This window comes from Catharus ustulatus, chromosome 7 (genome assembly GCF_009819885.2).
Source record: "Catharus ustulatus isolate bCatUst1 chromosome 7, bCatUst1.pri.v2, whole genome shotgun sequence".
Lineage (NCBI taxonomy): Eukaryota > Metazoa > Chordata > Aves > Passeriformes > Turdidae > Catharus > Catharus ustulatus.
In genome coordinates this window covers 1,158,796-1,180,317 of record NC_046227.1, presented here as the reverse complement: position 1 = coordinate 1,180,317, position 21,522 = coordinate 1,158,796, and the positions used below count along the sequence as shown (strand labels likewise).

Genomic DNA, 21,522 nt, shown 5'->3' with positions numbered 1-21,522 from the left:
GGAGGAAGAAGAAGAGGAGGATACCTGGTTTCTGCTGTTGTTTTAATTTGTGTTAAAAATATTTCTGGAATGAAATAAGTCATGGAGTGGGCATTTTGATACTTCCTTCCTTTCAGTTCTACTTCCCCTGCACAAGGGGGTTGGAGCTGCAATTGGTATATTTTTATATTTTTTTCTCAATTGTCCTCCTCTGATCTGAAATCAAAGACTTTTCCCCTTTGTCCATGCAGAGAAAGTCAGTGGGTTGATCCAGAGCCAGTTTGCAGCAGGGTACTTGGAGAACTTCTCCTCAAGGACATTTTGAAGTGGGTTTTTTTTTGTTTTGTTTTGTTTTTTGTTTTTTGTTTTTTTGTTTTTGGACACGGCTGGGAGCCAGGGATGCTCAGAGAGGACTGGAGTCATCGTGGCTCTGCTGTGACAGCCCTGGGAGGTCTCACAGGGTCACCTGTCCAGCTGCACTGCTGTCACCAGAACCATGGGGACAGCCAGAGCTGTCACCTCAGGAACGTGTGGAGCTGCAGGAACTGCATTTTCCAATCAGGTCAGCCCTCACACACCGTGGGGAGTCTGCACACCCCAAAGAAAGGTTTCCTTCTGTTTGTGGTGGGCAGGAGCAGGGAAAGGAAGGTGCTGGACAGGTTGTGGGCCAGATGGGTGTGTCCAGGAGATTTGGGCACCACAGTGGGGACAGGCTGAGGACAGAGACTGTCTTGAACTTCACATGGCTTCCTCTGAAATCTCTGCTTTTCCAAACAACCAGAGAAAAGAGCAGCAGCAGGTACTCGGCAGATCACCTTGCTGCCCTGATGTACTGGGATCCCTCAGTTCTGAGCCCGGAATATTCACCTAGGAGCTGTGGCAGCCTCAGGATGTCACCTCTCAGCAAGGACCAAGTCACTGGGCAGCAGGACAGAAATGCTGAGAAGGGGGTTTGTGTATCAAGGTAGCTTTTACATCATGAGGGATTGAATCTGTCCCTTCTCCAACTCTTTTTCTATGAACAAACAAGCATTCCCCCCATAACTTTCGAGACAGAAAAGACAGCAGCCTTTATTTTTAGTATTTCAGGTTTATTTATAGGGCTGGGGTTTGGGGTCTTTCCCTGAGCATCATTTAAAAAGAGCAAATCAGTTGTGGGGGGTTATAAGCAATGCTTACGAAGATCCCCTCAGCAGGAGGTGAGCTCCAGGTACAGCACATCTTCCTGATGGGGAATCTGGGGGAAACAGCAGTGCTTTTCCAGCAGCTTCCCTGCCAGAAATGTTGGTTTTGTCGAGGGTCTTGTAAACACACACGAAGATGTGCATCAAGCTTGGTTTGTGTGATGGGAATTGTGAGTGTACAACATTTGCCTCTCCTACAACAGCAGCCACACAGAGATTTCAAACAGAAATCTGACCAGATCATTCTTCTTAAATCCTCCAAAATCCCTATGTATCTCTGCTGCAGGAAAAGGTTAAAAGAAAAAGTCACTGAGAGTCCTCTGCACACCGACAGGTGGAAGCCAGGGGCCTTGGATTTCATACTCAGACCTTCCCAAGTGACTGCAGCACTCCTACATTTTTAACATTGTTAATTAATTAGGCCCATTCTTAATTAAAAGGCAAAAATCAGATCAGTGTAGCAACCCTTCTTGGGGTGCTATTCCGAAGGATCCCTATCATTCCTTGACTAGTGTTTTATTTATTATAGTGAAATTGGAGCTGTTGCCTGACCCCTGGAGCAGCAGCTTTGTCCCCTACGACCGTTTCCAGCCATTAGTGGGACTTGGCTTTGGTGGGCTTCCCCGTCCTGCCCTTCTTGCAGAAGCACCTGCGGCAGCAGCAGAGGCAGCACTTGAAGGAGATGAAGAGGGAGAGCAGCACGACGGCCGCCAGGAAGGCGATGACGTCCAGCGAGTGGTACTGTACCCAGTTGAGGTCGTGGGCAGCAGGGCGCAGGTGAGGGGCTCCCTTGTGCCTCATCACAAACTCCACCCAGTGCACAGCCAGGTCCAGAGGGTGGATGGGTCTGTCCAGGTGCAGGTCAGAGAGGCGCTGGATGTTCTCCTTGTACCTGCCGAGAGAAGGCGTTTGCAGGGGGTGTTCAAACATGGAATTGGTGCCTTAGGATTTTAGCTTTTGTAGTTTTTAAATCCTGTACTGCTTTAGGGTGTAACTCCAAAACTCCATAGCTTGTCAGCTACTCTTCTCCTGTTTTGTTCAGACAAAACAATCACTCTAGGCCTGTACCTCCTCAAGGACACCCTACTGCCTCAGGCCCCGGTGATGCCTAAAGTTACAGCTTAAGTTCATCTTTTCCAGACTCTGAACTGCACTGGTGTGTAACTCTGAACTTCATACAAAGTGTTATCAAGTTCTCCTCACAACTCAGTCACAGAAATCAATCCTTTTCCAGCCCCAGAACCAAGGACACCGCTGCAGCTTCAGCCCCAAAAAGTGCAAACAGCAGCGAATTGAGGAGAGCAATCTGGGAGGGTGGGACTGCAGAACCTGGAGCTGGAATTGGACAATGAACCCCAATATGGAAATGGGCCAAAACTTATAAAAATATGAGAACTCATGACCCAGGTCCATCTTGGGTCCACCCTGGGTGTATCCCTGGCTGGGCTCTTGCACTGCCCAAAGTGAATCCTTTGAAGGCTTTTTAATAAATCCCTACTTTATTCCTTTAACTCTCTCTAGCCTCAGTTCCAGGTAGCCTCTCAAGGCATCACTGAAAAATGTAAACAACAGTAACTGGAGGGGGGAGCAAACCGGGGTAAATGACTAAATGATTACCTGAAGCTGTAATTAGAGGATTAACCCCTGATATGTAAATGGACCAAACTTATAATTGTCTGAAAAACTCGTGACCATCATCCATTTCGGGTGTAGCCTCTGGGAGGCTTCTGACTGCCCAAGGTGTCGCTGTTGAGGGCCTTTAATAAATATCCACTTCATGCTCTTTATCTTGTCTAGCCTCTGTTCTAGGTAGTCACTCCAAGGCATCAGTATCACAGGGTAGGGTGGGCTGGAAGGACCTTAAAGCTCATCCCTCATGGGCAGGGACACCTTCCATCAGGCCAGGATGGAAGCAGGGATCGGGCAGCTGCAGTTTCTCCAGGCTCTTGTGCTACTGAGCCCCATGAGAAGGATAATGGCAAAGTTAAAGGCCCAGGAAATGCTGTTTCCAATAACAAAAATTTAAAAAAAAAAAAAAAAAGAAAAAAAAAAAAAAGAGGGAAATCTCAGTTTGGGTTCTCAGCAAAATATCTAAAATATCTGTGCTGAAGGTCTCTGGCTGAAAGGGGTATAAAAGCTGGTCAGCTTTTCCAGCTGCATTATTATTGTTTTTGTTAGTAGTAGTGTTATTCATATTATTGCCATAAACATTGGGTGGGAAACAATGTCACTGAGCTGCTATTTCTCAGGAATGTGGTGGAGTTTCTTGCTCCTTGGCATCCTCAAATAGGAATAGGGGAAAGCTCTTTTCTGAAAGAAACCTCTGTGCTGCCTTTAAACCTCTTGGGTGTGCTGAGTGCAGTGCTGTGATGCTCCCTGGGCTTCCTCAGTGCATCCCTGTGTGCTCCTCCTGCTCTGTGCTGGGATTGTCTAGCCTTGCTGAGCCAAGCAGCAGCTCTCCCTGATCACAGAATTCCTCATGAGCACTGAGTTGGAGGGGAGGGGAAATGCCTGAGAGAACTCACCTGGAAGATAAATGAGTGATAAATATGTTTGATAAACCCTTTTCAGGCTCCCCACTGCCCTGTGTCACTTTGGGTTTGGGAACAAAAGCTGTTTGCCACTTGTGTCCAAGCCCTCTCTGTCACTGCCTTGGCTTTAGGAAGGTGACAACTTGTTTTTGGCAACTTTGGTTTCTTCCGTTGCTTTCACAGCCCATTTTCCCCGCTCCCTGCATCCTCCCTTCTAAGTCCCTTCTTGTCCCCTGAAGGGGACAGCCTGAAGTTAACCCAGGGCAAGCATCAGCTTCTCCATGGAAGCAGCTGCAATCAAATCCATACGTTTGATAAAAGAAGCCATTTAGGAAGAGAAACACCATGTTAAGCTGGAAGTGAACATGCTGGGGCTACACGGTAAGAAGGGAGAAGGCTGTGCCTCTGGTACTGACTTTTTGTCGTTGATCACTGCTTTCAGGGCGTTGGAAATGTCGTTGGTAGTCATCTCCAGGATGTTCAGGGTCAGGCCTGCTCCCCGGGACTCCACTCGCTTGGCATTGTCCATCTGGTCCCCAAAGAGAGGCATCAGCACCATGGGCACTGCATTGCATATTCCCTCATAGACACCATGGGAGCCTCCGTGGGTGATAAAGGCACGAGTCTTGGGGTGGGCTGTGGAGGGAAACAGAGACTTGCTTAGCTCCTGGAATTACTGACTCCCTGCAACACATCCCTGAGGGAAAAACATGCTCAAAAAAGACCATGGTTGGCATAAATCAAGGATTTCGGGCTGTTGTGAGCATCATCCCTCATGGCCAGACAATTGGAACATTGTAGACCTCTGTCTTTGTTTTGGGTAATCCTCCAACTTTAGGATTAAACCCTAGCCAGGAGAGGTTAAAAAGGATGTCACCATCTATTACTTTTTCACCATCTCTTCCATGGTAGTGAAGGTCTCTCACAGCTGAACCTGTTCTCTTATGAACAAATGCTCTCCTGGCAACAATTCCAACACTTTAAAATCCCAAAGACCTGTCTGGAAGCACTCCTTTGAGGACCATGAAGTTTCTTTTCAGGCCAGAAGCCAGGACAAAAACACATCTGGGTGAGGCTGCTTAGTCAGAGATAAAGATTCCCGTCTTGGACTGGTACTGAAGTGTTGGAAAACCTTTTCAAACAGAGTTGTTTCACAATTTAGCAATTCCCAGCTAAGTTCCGAAGGGACAAGCCTTGGCCAACAGCAAAGGCTACAAGGAGGGTTTGTGCCCCCAGAGATGGGTCAGGGGATGGTAACTCACACCTGACCCACAAGAGCAGCCCTGGAGCACCAGCACCACTGTGGTGTGTCAGACATACCCAGGAGGTCGTTCTGAGGCAGCCACTTGACGAGCTTCACGTTCTTGGGGAGGTTGGAGGGTGTCTTGCCTGTGTAGCGCCACAAGACCTGGCAAGGGAAGCAAAGGCCATGTCAGATCCCGGCAGGAGAAGGGAGGGAGGACCTGAGAACAGCGTGGAGCTGCTCTGCTGGAAGGGGAAGAGGGAATTGGTACCGTCTGAGGGACTGTTCCCAAGGCCTCTGCGATTTCCATGGCTTTCTTCATGGGAATCTCAGACACCATGGAGCCCAGCGAGAAGACAACAATGCCGTGTTCTCCAGAGGCATTCACCATAGCTTCAAATTCCTGCCAAAGGAAAGCAAGCCTTTAGTCAAAGCCCTTTTTTCATGTCAGAGGCTGGAATTGCTGCCATGTTCCCACAAAATTACCTGGAAAGGCAACAAAACAAGCAGTGAGCACAACAAAATTAGGACCAGGAAAATGAATTGTTGACAATTCTACATCCAAAGCAGCACAGCCAGCAGGTCCAGGGAGGGGATTCTCCCCCTCTCATGAGACCACACCTGGAATCCTGCATCCAGCTCTGGGCTCATCAACATGAGAAGGACATGGGACTGTGACAGCAAGTCCAGAGGAGAGCCATGGAGTTGACAAGGAGACAGGAGCACCTCCTCTATAGGGACAGGCTGGGACATCAGGGCTGTTCAGCCTGGAACAGAGAAGATTTTTGTGTGGAGATCTCACAAAAACCCCTTTGCAGTGCCTGAAGAGGCCCAGAAGGAAGCTGAAGAAGGACTGACTCTTCATGAGGAGCTGGAGTGATGGGACAGGGAACAATGGGTTCAAACCAAAAGAGGGGAAATTTGTGTTAGGTATCAGGAAGAAATTATTTTCTGTGAGGGTGAAGAGGCCCTAACACAGGCTGCCCAGAGAAGCTGTGGCTGCCCCATGATCCCTGGAAGTGTCCAAGGGGAGGACAGATGGGGCTTGGGGCAGCCTGGGATAGTGGAAAGTGTCCCTGCACGTGGCAGGGGGTGGCACTGGATGGGCTTTAATGTCCCTTCCACCATAACCTGTTCTATGATCCTAAAGAAAATGAGTCTTGGGGAAGTAAAAATGGGCACATTTAGCCCAAACCTGGATTCACAGCTGATGTTCTTCTTTTCAGGCTACGCAGCTACAAGAGAGAATTAAAATCCTGGACGAGGATTCTGACAGCAGGTAACTCAAATTTCTAATATCTGGATTTATTGTATCTGCTTTGGGTATGATAACACTGAACTGCTGCCAGGTCTGTCTCCCTTTTGTTTGAGCGATTTAAATAATAGAAGGAGATCTAGCACTGGAATCCAAGAACAAAAGGATTCCAATGAAGCAGAAAAAAACAACCCAAGGCTGGAGCAAAAATTCTTTGAAATAGAAAAATGTTTGGTTGAACCAAGGCAGGAAAGACAAAACTGGAGGAAATTGTTGCAGGCATAAGAGTTAAATAAGGGGAATACGATGAACTAAGTGTTCCTGTAAGTCTGGCAACTGCCATGTTATCTCTGGGATCTGAGGGGGATAACCAGAGAACCATGAAATGCTTTGGGTTGGAAGGGACTTTAAAGATCATCTCATTCCCTGCCATGGGCAGGGACAACAGAGTCCAACTGTCAGTTTATTCTCTTTTCCATATTTTTCTGTCTGTCTTGAGGCATGTTTAATCCTATTTATATTCTGTGGAGACATCGGTTTTACTTTGTTTTTCAATTGTTTTTGAGTTCCGAGGTCTGACTTTCTGCTCAGAAGTTCTCCTACTATGAGGAAGCTCTTTGCAGCCCTGCTTTGGGGATATGCAGATTATTTTTGCAGTGGTTTTAATCAGCATCTGCTCATACTTTTACATAATACCTGCAGTGGAGACTCATGAAAAAATAAGAGAATTAGGAGGATTTTTTAATGGAAAGTGGGACATATCCCATTCTGAGGAATTTTGACATAGTTGAAGAAAAATGCAGTTCCAGTGCAGAGTATTTTCATGGGAATGCAGAAGTGTCCCAGCAAGTAACTTCCCCCTCACTGCTCAAGGGATGCATTGGCACAAAACACATTCCCACTTTCACCTTGCATCATTTATTGCAGCCTGGGAGCTCCATCTCCTGGAGAGAGCTCACAGTGCACCCACAGCTAAACTCCGGGAAAATCGGAAACTAACCTGGGATAGTTTGTTTTCCCGAGTGCAGCCTATGCCTCCGACCAAGACCATGTTTGGCATAAGGGGCCTGGGGTACTCAAAAACAAAGTCGTATTTCATGAGCCAAACAGCGGCATGGCTGAACAGCTCGGGCATGGTTGTCTCCTGCTGCAGGAACTCCTGGATCAAGGGATCGTAGGGGGAATAAAGGACAGAGCAGGCCAGGGAGCTGCCCAGGGTGGCCAGGAGGTTGCCCAGTCGCTGCCGGAAGGACATGCGGTCCGTGGAGCGTGTGAAGAACCGCGGGACGTAGGAAGAAGGGCTGGGACACATCGTGGCCTGGAATTCCAGACTGCACGGCAGCCCCCGCAGGAAGTACACAGAGGGCAGGGACAGATGTTCTGCCAGTATCTGCCCACATGGGAAAAAGGGATCCATAAAGACAGCATCAAATTTGCTTCCCTCAAGGTATTGGATCAGCTCTTTGTCAGACAGGAGACGCTTGCAAGAATCCAAGAACATGCTTGTAAAATTGGCGATTTTGGAGAGTTTTTCCAAGAAGGGCTGAGGTGTGAAACTCCTGTGGCCCATCTGTTTAAACTCTGCCTCCACAAATTCCTTGGTGTAGGACACAGGGTAGGTTTTCAAAGTGTAAAGTGGGGATGGGTGGATCCGCAAATTTATCTCCGGTGCAACCACCACAATTTCGTGTCCCTTGTTCCTGAGCTTCTCCACGACAGGGCGCATGCTGAGCCAGTGGCTGCCATCGATGGGTATGACCAAGAGCTTCCCACCTTCACCAGAGGTCCACAGTAGCAGGAAAAACACAGCCCAAGAGGCAAGAGAAAGAAATCCTGGCTTTGGAGAAACCATTTCCCAGTCCTGCTAGAAAAGTTTTTAACGGTGGTGAAACTGCATCTGGGGACGAGGAATGAATCACAGGGTGCTTCCCTCTTGAATTTTAACCAGGATGGGTTTTTAATTTTTAACAGGCAGAAATGGGGGTAATTTTTAACTGTGGGTAAATACTGGGTTTATCATCTGTGCGCAGGGAAGGCTTTCAGTGAGTGGGTGCTGTGAGGTGAAGTTGAACGTTTGGATTGACACCAGGAGGGAGGAGTGACCAATAGCCTGTGGAGCTGAGAGGCTGAATGAGAGCCATGAATGGGACTGACCCAGAAATCACTACATCATTATCAACCAGTTAATGATCAACCCCCTGCCTTGAGTCCACAGCACCGATTGGACGTGGAACTCAGCACAAATCTGACCTTTGGATTGCTTTGTGCCCCCTGAGCATAACCAAGAGGCAAAGATTGACAGAGGTTTGATACTGAGTGGGTTGTAAAGGTCTATCTCCAGATTTGTTGCTCTATCACAGCAGTTATCAAAGTGAAAGCCCTGAGTTTACAGTAGTAAAGGTGTTGTAAGCTGAGCAATAACTCCTGCTGTTGCAACATCACAATGGTCTGAAAGCAAAATAAATCAGGGATATCTGCACTATTTGCACAGCAAATCTGAACAAGGGACATTAGTTACTATCCCGAAGGTTTCCTTTCCCAACCATCCTCTTATTTGCACTATTGCTGCACAAATACAGAGGCAACAGATCTCCCTCTGCCATCTTTGCACACCCTTGGTTTTGGGCTGTTGGTGCATGTGGAATCATGGAATATCCTCAGTTAGAATTTCCTGGCCCACAAGGATCATTGATCCAACCCCTGGCTCTGCACAGACAATCCCACTCTGTGCATCCCTAGGAGCACTGTCCAAACGCTCCTGGAGCTCTGGCAGCCTTGGGGCCGTGCCCATTCCCTGGGGACCCTGGGCAGTGCCCAGCACCCTCTGGGGGAAGAACCTTTTCCTAAAACCCAGCCTGGCCCCCTCACCTTCTGTGCTTCACCTAGATTCATGCTCAGTGGCACAGCAGAAGTGTCTGGGTATATCCATATAGTTAATTCTGTTTTTCCAATTTTTGTCCAATCAAGTCTCCTGCATTTCACATCCCTTAGGGATATTAAATCCTCTGACCTAGAATAATTTTGTCGTTTACCTGGATTCAGAGCATGCCATGAGTGATGGTGACAACTCGACCTAAGCTCTCCTGGAGAGAAACCCTTCAGCAACTCTTGGGATACCATCTCAAAGCCTGATTCTCACTCCCATGCCGTCCTTGGATTTGATCACATCCTGCCTCAAGCACAAATACCACTACAGGAAACACTTAAAAAAAGCACATCTTGACCAACCACCAACACCTCAGGGTAAGCAATGACAAACCTTTGAGAGTGGCTGTTTTTGGTGACAGTTGATGCCTCCAATATAGACCATGTTGGGCATGATGGGGCGTGGATACTCAAACACAAAGTCGTATCTCATCAGCCAAACTGATGCTTGGCTGAACAGCTCCTGCATCGTTACATCCCTCTGCAGGAACTCGGAGGCCAAGCTCTTGTATTTCAAATAAAACAGGTCGCAAAGCAAAGGCTCTGAGAGCCCGATCAGGAAATTCTTCACGCGCTCTGAGAATGTCATGTGGTCAGAAGTGGAGGAGAAAGTCCTGGGCACGTAGGATACAGGGCTGGGAGCCTGTGTGGCTTTGTAGTCTAAGGTACAAGGAAGGCCACGCATGAAGTACACAGATGGGAGGGAGAGATACTCAGCCAGAATTGGCCCACAGGGCAGCACAGGGTCCATCATGATGGCATCGAATTTGCTGTCCTGGAGGTACTTCATGAGTTCTTTGTCAGATAAGAGATGCCGACAAGCAGAAGAGAACATGTTGGTCAACTCTGAGATGTTGCTGAGTAAAACCGAGAGCCTTAGGGTCTCAAAGCTCTTTTCCCCCAGCTCCTGGTAGGATTTGTCCACAAACTGCTGGCTGTAAGGCACTGAATATGTTTTGATGGTGAAGGACTGGGAGCTTTTCAAGAACAAGGCAGCATCAGGAACCAGAGCCACGATTTCATGCCCCTTCTCCCAGAGTTTCTCCAGGACCATGCGCATGCTCAGCCAGTGACTTCCATCCTGAGGCACTACCAAGAGCTTCCCACCATCTGCCAGACTCCAGAGAGCAAGGAAAAGCACAAGCCCAGCATGTACCTGGTGCCTCCACATAACTGTTGTGGGGCAGGAAAAGAAAGAGCTGCTCCTTCTTATGTTGTTCAGCAGCATATGAAGAAAAATCACCTTGTACCTCATTTATATAGTGGCAGATTTTAATGTTTATCTCTACAAATTGATACAGGCTATTGGAGTTTTATTGCTGATAAAAGCCTTGATTAAAGTGCTATCAAGGCACCTATGCTTTTCTATGTAATTAAGTTATCTCAAATTATTCAGAATAGTCAGTAGAAAAAGCAGTTGTTCGTGGAGGGGTTTTGCTGTGTCAGGGTTGTTTCAACTGACTCACTACTGTGCAGTCAGCAGTCCCGGGCCAGATCCAAGTTGGGAATCAAATTTATCAGCACTCCACTAAGCTTATATCACAATAATTATGCTGCACTGTTGACACACAAGACCTAAGCCCCCAGTCTTTGCTCAGGAAGGTGGCTGGAGTTCAGAGCATGCTCTCCATGGCAATCAGGAGCTGGCACACAGAGCAGCAGGGTCACCAAAGTTCGGGTAACACATTAACCAACCACCTTTCACCTTTTTAGCAATAGAATGATACAGCAGAAAGCACAGTTTGTGCTCAAGAGAGGCCATCAGAGTTCACAGGTGAGTGGCTCGAGGCTAAACATCTTTTTGAAAAGCAATGATGCAGCAGAACATGTGGCTCTTGCACAAGAGGGGACATGGGAGTTCAGGGTGTGAGGCTATGGGACAAAAGAGTTTGAAAGCTCTTAATAGCAGTCCCTTTCCCAAATTTCAGAAGGCTTGGCTGTGGTATGTGGAAGTCCACACTTGTGGACAGAAGGATCTGGCCAAGCAGATATCACCTGCCATTAAGGCATATTCCACATGGAGAGGGAAAAGCTGGATGGCAAAAGTTTGCAAGTTTACAAAAGCAATGCAAGGTACGGGAATGGTACATGGACAGGAACTGGCTGGAGAAGACAGATTCTTTTAGACCCGCCCCCCCCCAGTGAAGCATTCCTGAGCAGAGTGAACCCTGAGCAGCTTCACCAGGCCTGGAAGAGTTCTCTTGGAGCAAATATGAATGAGGGGAAATCTGATCCAAGAAATGGCTACCTTTGCCAAAGGGACCTGAGTGTGATAAATATGCTCCAAGGCTAATTCTAAGTGCTATTCCAAGATTAAGACTAATTGTGTCCTCAAATGTTTATTTGGAGAGCAAGTCCTCCATGTGGCCTGTTAAAGAAAAGGGGTTCTTAAAAATCAGCAAGAAGGACTATAATGTTTATGGAAAATGCACTAAATAGGAAGGAATTTCAGACATCAGCAGGGAAGTTTAGATTGGATATTAGGAAAAAATTCTTCATCCGTTGACAAGCACTGAAAAGGGCTGTCCAGTGCAGTGGTGGAGCCCCTATCCCGGGAAGCATAAAAAAAATGTGTGGATCTGGCACTTGGGGATAGAGTTTAGTGGTAGACCTGGCAGTACTGGATTAATTGTTGGATTCTGATCTTAGAGGGCTTTTCCAAACTTAACAGTTTCATGATCTGATGCAGTCCCATTCTGCAGCTGGTGAAGCAGAACTCTGGCTCTGGCTGGCAGTGAGGTAGCATTGAAAGACCAAAAACTACAGGAGGTGGAGGGGAGGGATTCTCATCTGCCAAGGCTGCATTTCCACATTTCTGTGGTAAAAAGATCTCAAATAATGAGGTCAGGCAGCATTAAACAAGCCTCAAGGTGGCAGTACATACTCAGGTAGTAAACTCAGAGTTGCAGAAACACTCTTATCCTGCATAAAGGCCTCTCAAATCTCATATTTGGTACATAATCACTCCCATCTAGTTAACTTCTGCTAACATTTCAGCCAAACATGTATAACCAGTGAGACACTAATACAAAACCCCATAAAACAACATTAAAGAGGTAAAAAAACCCAAACCCTCAACCCAAACCCTGAGAAGCTCAGGAAAGTTTAAAAAAAAAAAAAAGTTCAGAAAAGTTCAGCAAAAGTTCATAGAAGTTATAACACTAGACTTTGAGCAGCACATTAATGCCTTCCACACGTTTACGAGCGCAGAGACTGAAGTCCACAAGTCCAGCCCACTCCAAAGGTGAGATAGCAGGATAAGGTTAAGCAGGATAAAAGTACAGAACTGAGTGCCAAGGTTGTAACCTGGAAACACTACAGCAAATATCCAAGCTAAGGGAATCCATTATTATCTCTCCTGTAAGCCCACAAATCCTGGCAGGCAGCCTGTACCTCTTATTAACCCCCTAAATCCCTTTAAAATTCAGAGGGTTTGTCTACAAAAAAGAAAATCTGCGCCTCTTGAGAGGCTGATTTGGGTTTTTTGGGGCACTTTGTTTACTCTAGGGTTGCTGCATTCAGTGTTAGTCATAGGACAAATATTGGGAGAAACTATCAGTTCCCCTTGTGCCTTTAGCAATGATTTTCCAGATTTTACAGACCTCTGCCGTAATTATTTTCTGTGCACTTTATTCCATCTCTGCTTTTCTAGCCTGAGTGCCAAGTCTGAATCCTCTTTAAAATCCTCTGTTTTTACTGTGTAGGACTGGGCTTTTTCTGAAATATCACCCTTATCTCAGCATTTTGTAAAGCAAATATCTGAAAAACCCAATAGGAATAGGAAAAATAGAATCTGTGAGGATACTCTGCAAACCACAAAATATATTTGAAAACACATTATAAAAAAAGGCTGACATTATTCCAAAATTCATTTTAGAAGAATAAAGTAACTTATACTTTATTTTTTAGATGCTGGATGAAAAATTAACGAAGGAGCACCACTGGCCTGGGATATATGAGCTGGAACAATGAGCCTATAAAAGCCTCATGAAGGCAGCAAAGTCAAATGCAAAGTTCTGCTGCTGGAATGGGATAATCCCATGGCACAGGACAGGTGCACTACATCTTGACTGCAGGAGATGATGAAAAGTTAAAGAAAAAAATGAGATTGACAGGGACCTGACAAGAGGCAACTGTCACAAGCTGCAACATGGAAAATTTGAACTGGATATGGGAATTAATTGGATATAATAAGATGTCTTCACTATAGGAGAAACTTACAATTTGACAAGACAGAGAAAGGAACAACCTGACCTAACCGGATATATTCTGACAGGAAATTCTCAGAGACACCTCTCATGACCTTCCAGATGAAAATGTTTTATGAGTCTGACAATTCAAAGTAGAGAGAATCCTTCTTTAGGGGGAAAAAAATAATTGAAAAAAGGCAGAATTGTAGAGGAAATCAGCCAGAGGGTAAATGAAGACCGCCTAAAGTGAAAGTGTGTCTTCCACCACACCAAAGCCACCACTACTCCAAAGCCAAAGCGGCCTTGGAGGAGGTGGCACAGGACCAATGGGGAGTCTCCCAGAGCTAACTCCATAAACAACACTTTTTCTGCCTTTCTACTCTGAGAATCCTTCACAGATACCAGAACCAGCACCTCTCTGCAAAGCATGAGCAGTTTGAAATCCACCTTTCTAACAAAAGCTGTGTTTCAGCTTCCCAGAGATTTCCAAAGCCTGCAAGAACAACAAGAGAAAACAGAGTGTGACCAACCTGATTTAGCTTCTTGTAAGCACAGTTTACTCCACTAATCAAAACCATGTTGGGCATCAAGGGTTTTGGGAAGTGGAAGACAAAGTCCAGCTTCATGAGCCAAATGGAAGCCTGGCGCAGGAGATCTGGCACAGTCACCTCCCGCTTGAGGAATTCCGAAGCCAGTTCTGCATAAGGTTGGAAGACAACATCGCAGAGGAAAAAATTTGGGATGTCATAGAGCAGGTTCTTCACCCGCTGGAGAAAGGTCATGTGGTCTGTAAGGTCTGTAAATGCTCTGGGGACATAGGAAGGGGGGTTGGGGCACTGTGTGGCCTGATACTCCAAACGACATGGCATTTGCTGCAGGAAATACACGGAAGGCAGGGAAAGATACTCTGCCAGGATTGCCCCACAAGGTAGGAAAGGGTCTGTGAGGATGGCATCAAACTTGCTCTCCTCAAGGTACCTGATGAGCTCCTTGTTGTTGATTAAGTGGGTACAGGTAGCCAGGAACAGAGCAGAGTTTTTTTTTGCCCGTTGATAAAGTCTAATAAATCTTTCCAGAAAAGATCCTTCTTCAAATACATCCTTTATTAATCCTTGGAAAACTTCATCCAACTCTTCCTTCGTGAAAGGCACTGGGTACATTTTCATCACAAAGGTCTTGGATGGTTTGATGTGCAAAGTCACTTCAGGTGCCACCACGACCACCTCATGTCCCTTCTGCTGGAGCATATCCAGCAATTCCCGCATGCTGAGCCAGTGGCTCCCATCCACTGGCACCACAAGGAGTTTCCCAGCAGCAGCCAGACCCAGGAAGGACAGGAGCAGAACCACAACTGGTGGAGAAGCACTGAGTCCCGGGGCCATTCCTGCAGAGATCAGGTGAGTGCCTCCAAGGAAGGAAACCCACGGCAGCGCCAGAACACTGCCGCCTGCTCCCGGCTTTCAAGCAATCTCTGCCCAGCCAAACCTCGTATCCTTGCTTTATTTGCTGTGTAGTTAATTTGTAATCACTGGTGGGATAATCAGCAGCAAAGTTCAGACAACTGATGAACATGGGGGGATGCACCAGATAAGCCTCATGTTTTATAACAAAACCTTTGGCAGCTCTTTCACCTTTGAGCACCACCTGCCAGGCCACTGTAGTCCCTTGAGACCTCTGAAACTTGCACCTCACACAGCCATCACCAAGCCAAAATTTTCCTAGATCTGCCTCCAAACAGAAAGGCTGCTTCTCAACCTCAGTGCCCCCAACCTGCCATGTTCCTCCAGATTCTGGCTTTGAAAATACCCTGGTGAAGAAGCAGAAAAATTCACCAGTGAAGAAAGATGTAGTGAGGCAACAAGGACAGAAGCATGAGGTATATATCTCAGTAAACACCAGACCCAACTACAAGAATTTGCTATTTAGGGATTACACCTGACTGCAAGGCTTGGACAGCCCCACAGACTTATTCATCACTCACTAAGACAGTACTAAGTTCTACAATGGTACCAAAAATTAGAGACTGTCGGGATGCTTAAAACTGGACAAGACAGAGAAAGAAACATCATGACCTAACAGAACATGCTTTGACAGGAGGTTTTCAGAGTGACCTCAAATGTCCTTCCAGATGGTAATGTTTGATGAGGCTATGACAATTCAAAGCATTGAAAATCCTTCATTAAAGTCAAAAAGAAAGAGAGAATTGTAGAGGAGATCAACCAGATTGGACCAGAGAATAAATGAACATGTCCTCAATTCAAAGTGTGTCACGCATCACATCAACAGCCTTGACGGAAGAGGCTCTGAGGAACACACTCCAATCCAAAGGTGGCCTGGAGGAGTGGCACAGGACCAATGGGGAGTCTCCCAGAGCTAACTCCATAAACAACACTTTTTCTGCCTTTCTACTCTGAGAATCCTTCACAGATACCAGAATCAGCATTGCTCTGCAAAGCACAAGCAGTTTGAAATCCACCTTTCTAACAAAAGCTGTGTTTCAGCTTCCCAGAGATTTCCAAAGCCTGCAAGAACAACAAGAGAAAACAGAGTGTGACCAACCTGATTTAGCTTCTTGTAAGCACAGTTTACTCCACTAATCAAAACCATGTTGGGCATCAAAGGTTTTGGGAAGTGCAAGACAAAGTCCAGCTTCATGAGCCAAATGGAAGCCTGGCGCAGGAGATCTGGCACAGTCACCTCCCGCTTGAGGAATTCCGAAGCCAGTTCTGCATAAGGTTGGAAGACAACATCGCAGAGGAAAAAATTTGGGATGTCATAGAGCAGGTTCTTCACCCGCTGGAGAAAGGTCATGTGGTCTGTAAGGTCTGTAAATACTCTGGGGACATAGGAAGGGGGGTTGGGGCACTGTGTGGCCTGATACTCCAAACCACAGGGAACTTGCTGCAGGAAATACACAGAAGGCAGGGAAAGATACTCTGCCAGGATTGCCCCACAGGGTAGGACAGGGTCTGTGAGGACGGCATCAAACTTGCTCTCCTCAAGGTACTGGATGAGCTCCTTGTTGTGGATTAAGTGGGTACAGGTAGCCAGGAACAGAGCAGAGGTTTTCTTTGCCTGGTGATACTGTCTAATAACTCTTTCCAGAAAAGATCCTTCTTCAAATAAATCCATTATTGACCCTTTGAAAACTTCATCCAACTCTTCCTTCGTGAAAGGCACTGGGTACATTTTCATCACAAAGGTCTTGGATGGTTTGATCTGCAAGGAGACTTCAGGTGCCACCACGACCACCTCATGTCCCTTCTGCTGGAGCATATCCAGCAATTCCCGCATGCTGAGCCAGTGGCTCCCATCCACTGGCACCACAAGGAGTTTCCCAGCAGCAGCCAGACCCAGGAAGGACAGGAGCAGAACCACAACTGGTGGAGAAGCACTGAGTCCCGGGGCCATTCCTGCAGAGATCAGGTGAGTGCCTCCAGCGAAGGAAACCCACGGCAGCGCCAGAGCACTGCCGCCTGCTCCCGGCTTTCAAGCAATATGTGCCCAGCCAAACCTCGTATCCTTGCTTTATTTGCTGTGTGGTTAATTTGTAATCACTGGTGGGATAAAAGGCTGCATAATCAGCAGCAAAGTTCAGACTGCTGATGAACATGGGGGAATGCACCAGATAAGCCTCATGTTTTATAACAAAACCTTTGGCAGCTCTTTCACCTTTGAGCACCACCTGCCAGGCCACTGTAGTCCCTTGAGACCTCTGAAACTTGCACCTCACACAGCCATCACCAAGCCAAAATTTTCCTAGATCTACCTCCAAACAGAAAGGCTGCTTCTCAACCTCAGTGCCCCCAACCTGCCATGTTCCTCCAGATTCTGGCTTTGAAAATACCCTGGTGAAGAAGCAGAAAAATTCACCAGTGAAGAAAGATGTAGTGAGGCAACAAGGACAGAAGCATGAGGTATATATCTCAGTAAACACCAGACCCAACTACAAGAATTTGCTATTTAGGGATTACACCTGACTGCAAGGCTTGGACAGCCCCACAGACTTATTCATCACTCACTAAGACACATCTAAGTTCTACAAAGATACAGAAAATGGCTCTGAATATGTGAAATGGATACAGCAAATGCAGAGCACACTTTATAGGTGAGAATGTACAGCACAGCTGCCTTGGAAAGGCAGAGAAAATGGAAAGGGATTGAAAAATTTATGATCATTCTTCCAACCACAGGAAAGGGGAATGAGATTCCCATCTAAACCAGAAGTTTCAACATTCCTGAACACAGAAATCCATCCCAGCACAAATTAAAATCATAATGTCACCCACCTCAGGCAGCTCCTTATGTGCACAGTTTACTCCTCCAATTGGAATGATGTTTGGCATCAAGGGTCTTGGGTAGTCGAGCACAAATTCCAACCTCAGGAGCCAAACAGAGGCCTTCCGTAAGAGGTCTTGCACCGTTACCTCCCTCTGGAGGAACTCAGAAGCCAGTTTTGAGAATGGGTCAAAGGCAAAATCACAGAGAAAAAGGTTTTGGGTGTCAAAGAGTAGATTTTTCACCCGCTGCAGAAAGGTCATGCGGTCTGTAAGTTGAGAAAATGCCCTGGGCACATAGGAAGGAGGATAGGGACATTGAGTGGCTTCAAAATCTAAACCGCATGGTATTCCTCGTAAGAAATACACAGAAGGAAGTGAAAGATGCTCTGCCAGGATTGCCCCACAGGGTACTACAGGGTCAGTAAGAAGGGCATCAAACTTGCTCTCCTCAAGGTACCTGATGAGGTCTTTGTTTTGCAGGAGCTGTTCACACCAAAGAACTGACTTATTACCGAATTGTTTCATAATTTCATACATTTTAAGAAATCTTTCATAAAAAGGTGCTTCTTCAAAAAAAGTATCTACAAACATCTTGAAATCATTCTCGAACTCTTCCTGTGTGTAGGGGCCCGAGACCCTTTTCATCACAAAGTTCTTTGATGGCTTGATGTACCAAGTCACTTCAGGTGCCACCACGACCACCTCATGTCCCTTCTGCTGGAGCATTTCCACCACCTCCCGCATGCTGAGCCAGTGGCTCCCGTCCACTGGCACCACCAGGAGCTTCCCAGCAGTAGCCAGGCCCAGGAGGGACAGGAGCAGGACCACAACTGCTGGAGAAGCACTGAGCCCTGGGGCCATTCCTGCAGGGATCAGAGGAATGACTCCAGGGAAGGAAACCCGCAGCAGCACCGGAGCACTGGCGTCCACTCCACGCCTTCAAATGATGTGTGCCACAGCCCAACTTTGGATTCTTATTTATTGTGCTGGGTGGTAAATGTGTAATCCCTGATGTGATAAAAGGCTGTATAAGACTCATGGAATTCCTGCCAAGTCCACAGAACCAACAGATAACGCCACCTATATCAATCAGAACAGTCCAGAGTGCCCTTAGAGGGAGCCAGGGGTTGCTTCTGGGGCTGCACTTTGGATTCCTTTCCCTCTGACTGGACTTCTACGTGTTCAGGTGTTGTGTCACATATAGGGGATGTGTCACATGCACATCACCATTCAGCCCAGCAGAGATTCTCCTTTCCTTCAGGCAAGGACCGTCCCCTCTCCCTCTCTCTTGGAAAACTCAAGTCTAGATGACCCAGACTCCATGGAAGCTGTTGAACAGCTCTTTACAACAGTTTCCAGGCTGAGAAGATACAGAAGGTGGAAGGATGAGGCCAGGTTTCTGCAGGACGTGTGACCCACATCAAGCAGGAAACACATCCAGTGCCCCAGACTTGTATCAGGGCATGCAAGGGTTGGCTTTGTAAGCTGGGAGGTTTGACCAGACATTTAGGAGCACTTTTGAGAGGGACTTTCCACAGAACAATTCAGGGCCTAATTTTGGCTTTCTTTTGGTCACTGACAATGGCCCCAAGAGAGGCCAGCAGTGGTGGAGTTGTGTGAATGCTCACATGGCCAATCCCAGTGTGCATGGCGATGTCTGCAAGCTGTCACAACCACCTCTACACTTGGGCATGGGTAGAACTGCCATAGTGACTTTGTGATCCTACCTCACACCACAGAAATCCTAAGGAATATGAGCAAAGAGAATGCCAGAGCAGCAAAACACCTCACCCAACAATTCAGCCTCACCACTGGAGCAGCAGAGGAGGCTCTCCAGGAGGAACACTACACAGGGCTCTTGGCAGCAGCCCAAGGAACCCAAGAACACGGCACATTGGATCAGTTGGTGCATGCACAAGGCTGCACCCAAACACTCAGTGCCAGTCCAGCTGCACTGGTTGTGTCAAATCAGACCACTCCGGGCATCAGGGATGGGCTTTGGAGCCAGCAAAGTGTTTTTAAGGTCTTCTGGGAGATCCCATGAGGACCAATCAGTATACAAATCCAAAACTTTGTCCCACTATCAACTAATTCTCACAATCTCTTTAGCTGGCAGAATCAAGGTTCCATCAGAGATCCTTAGTGCATGCTCACTAGAGGACCCTGGTGTTTCATTACAACAGAGAACCTCTGAAAAGACAGAAGGAACACCTCCCTTCACAGGAAATGGAAAGTCAGGAAGAAATGAGAGAAAAACAGTTCCTTTCATGAGGATTCTCCTCACTCACCAGAAATGGGAACTTGATTCCCATCCCAACACAGAAATCCACCCTCCTGAACACAGAAATCAATCAAGGCATGGATTTAAACCAGACCCACCTCAGGCAGCTCCTTGTGAGCGCAATTTACTCCTCCAATTGGAATGATGTTTGGCATCACGGGTCTTGGATAGTCAAGCACAAAATCTAACCTGTAGAGCCAAACAGAGCCCTTCCGTAAGAGGTCCTGCACAGTCACCTCCCGCTGCAGGAACTCGGAAGCCAGTTTTGAGTAGGGTTTATTAGCAAAATCACAGAGAAAAATATTTGGGATGTCGTAGAGCAGATTCATCGCTCGCTGGAGAAAGGTCATGTGGTCTGCATTGTCTGAAAATGCCCTGGGCACATAGGAAGCAGGACTGGGACACTGAGTGGCTTCAAATTCTAACTCACACGGGACTAATCTATAGAAAAATATGGCAGGAATTGAAAGATGCTCTGCCAAGATTGCCCCACAGGTTAGGAAAGGGTCTGTAAAGACAGCATCAAACTTGCTCTCTTCAAGGTACCTGATGAGCTCTTTGTTTTGCAAGAGCTGTTCACAGTTGGAGATGCCATAATTAGTGAGCCTTTTCGTACTTTCAAATACTTTAAAAAATCTTTCAAAAAAAGATCCCTCTTCAAATAGAACATGAAAATATGCCTTCATATCTTTCTCGAACTCTTCCTTTGTGTAGGGGACTGAGTATATTTTTGTCACGAAGTTCTCAGATGGCTTGATGTGCACGGAGATTTCAGGTGCCAGCACAACCACCTCGTGTCCCTTCTGCCTCAGTGTGTTCAGCACTTCCTGAACGCTGAGCCAGGGGCTCCCATCCACGTGCGTCACCAGGAGCTTCCCAGCAGTAGCCAGACCCAGCAGGGACAGGAGCAGAACCACAGCTGGTGGGGAAGAACTGAGCCTCGGGACCATTCCTGCAGGGATCAGATGAGTGCCCAGGGAAGGAAACTCACGGCAGCACCGGACCGCTGGTGTCCGCTCCACGTTTTCAGATAATGTGTGCCACAGCCCAGCGTTGGTTTCGTATTTAATGTGCTGGGTGGTAAATGTGTAATCCCTGATATGATGAAAGGCTGCATAACAGGCATGGAATTCCAGCCAAGTACATAAAACCGACAAATTTCTCAACCTTTCTCTATCAGAAGAACAGTCCAGAGTACCCTACAGGGATGCAGGGTTTGCACTGGGACTGCACTTTGGATTCCTTTCCTCTGGCTGCAGTTCTGCAAATGTGGGTGATGTGTCACATGCAGGGGATGTGACACATGCACATCACCATTCAGCACAGAAGAGGCTTCTCCTTCTGCCCAGGTTAGACTGTTCTATGCCCTGCTGTCATGGAAAACTCATGTCTGGGTGACTGAGACCCCCACAGCTCTTATGGGACATCTCTTTAAGATGTTTTATAGAATATGAAGAGAGCAGAGATGGAAGAATGATGCCAGTTTATGAACAGACCTTCATGAGCACTCTGTGAGGGAGACTTTCCACAGAACAATTCAGAGCCTAACTCTGCCTTTGTTTTTGTCACTGACAAAGCACCAGTGGTGTCCAGCAGTGGTGGAGTTGTGTGAATGCTCACGTGGCCATTCCCAGTGTGCATGGGGATGTCTGTA

At 47.0% G+C, this 21,522-nt stretch overlaps 4 protein-coding genes across 6 annotated transcripts; all 4 read right to left on the bottom strand.

Annotated features, from left to right (window-relative positions):
- Positions 1–1,102: 1,102 nt before the first annotated feature.
- LOC116999028 (UDP-glucuronosyltransferase 1A1-like) lies at positions 1,103–14,689 on the bottom strand. Of its 3 annotated transcripts, none has more exons than XM_033065326.1 (6): positions 13,929–14,689; positions 9,452–9,545; positions 5,209–5,340; positions 5,015–5,102; positions 4,111–4,330; positions 1,103–2,055 (listed from the first exon to the last, which is right to left on the bottom strand). In XM_033065326.1, exons 1-6 carry the CDS (start codon positions 14,687–14,689, stop codon positions 1,758–1,760), a joined length of 1,593 nt encoding a protein of 530 aa, XP_032921217.1. In that variant the 3' UTR covers positions 1,103–1,757. The 3 variants fall into 3 exon arrangements, with proteins under 3 accessions (XP_032921217.1, XP_032921216.1, XP_032921218.1); XM_033065325.1 differs by having other exon boundaries at positions 9,452–9,607; positions 13,976–14,689; XM_033065327.1 differs by having other exon boundaries at positions 9,452–9,728; positions 14,112–14,689.
- Positions 14,690–15,586: 897 nt separating this feature from the next.
- LOC116998682 (UDP-glucuronosyltransferase 1A1-like) lies at positions 15,587–16,718 on the bottom strand. The gene is made up of 2 exons (XM_033064686.1): positions 15,867–16,718; positions 15,587–15,640 (listed from the first exon to the last, which is right to left on the bottom strand). The coding sequence occupies exons 1-2, from the start codon at positions 16,716–16,718 to the stop codon at positions 15,587–15,589; spliced, it is 906 nt and encodes a 301-aa protein (XP_032920577.1).
- Positions 16,719–17,328: 610 nt separating this feature from the next.
- Positions 17,329–18,448, bottom strand: LOC116998681 (UDP-glucuronosyltransferase 1A1-like). The gene is made up of 2 exons (XM_033064685.1): positions 17,597–18,448; positions 17,329–17,346 (listed from the first exon to the last, which is right to left on the bottom strand). The coding sequence occupies exons 1-2, from the start codon at positions 18,446–18,448 to the stop codon at positions 17,329–17,331; spliced, it is 870 nt and encodes a 289-aa protein (XP_032920576.1).
- A 1,503-nt stretch (positions 18,449–19,951) lies between these two features.
- On the bottom strand, positions 19,952–20,818 carry LOC116998680 (UDP-glucuronosyltransferase 1A1-like). Its single transcript, XM_033064684.1, has one exon. The coding sequence runs from the start codon at positions 20,816–20,818 to the stop codon at positions 19,952–19,954; it is 867 nt and encodes a 288-aa protein (XP_032920575.1).
- Positions 20,819–21,522: the final 704 nt, after the last annotated feature.

Excerpts from the sequence above, each read along its gene's own strand:
- LOC116998682 (XM_033064686.1), bottom strand. The coding sequence starts at position 16,718 with ATGGCCCCGGGACTCAGTGCTTCTCCACCAGTTGTGGTTCTGCTCCTG. Across the intron at positions 15,641-15,866 it reads CTTACAAGAAGCTAAATCAG|GCCACCTTTGGATTGGAGTG; the intron begins GTTGGTCACACT and ends CCACTCCTCCAG.
- LOC116999028 (XM_033065325.1), bottom strand. The coding sequence starts at position 14,689 with ATGGCCCCGGGACTCAGTGCTTCTCCACCAGTTGTGGTTCTGCTCCTG. Across the intron at positions 4,331-5,014 it reads GCCTCAGAACGACCTCCTGG|CCCACCCCAAGACTCGTGCC; the intron begins GTATGTCTGACA and ends TTCCCTCCACAG. Across the intron at positions 2,056-4,110 it reads GCAGTGATCAACGACAAAAA|GTACAAGGAGAACATCCAGC; the intron begins GTCAGTACCAGA and ends TTCTCTCGGCAG.
- LOC116998681 (XM_033064685.1), bottom strand. The coding sequence starts at position 18,448 with ATGGCCCCAGGGCTCAGTGCTTCTCCAGCAGTTGTGGTCCTGCTCCTG.
- LOC116998680 (XM_033064684.1), bottom strand. The coding sequence starts at position 20,818 with ATGGTCCCGAGGCTCAGTTCTTCCCCACCAGCTGTGGTTCTGCTCCTG.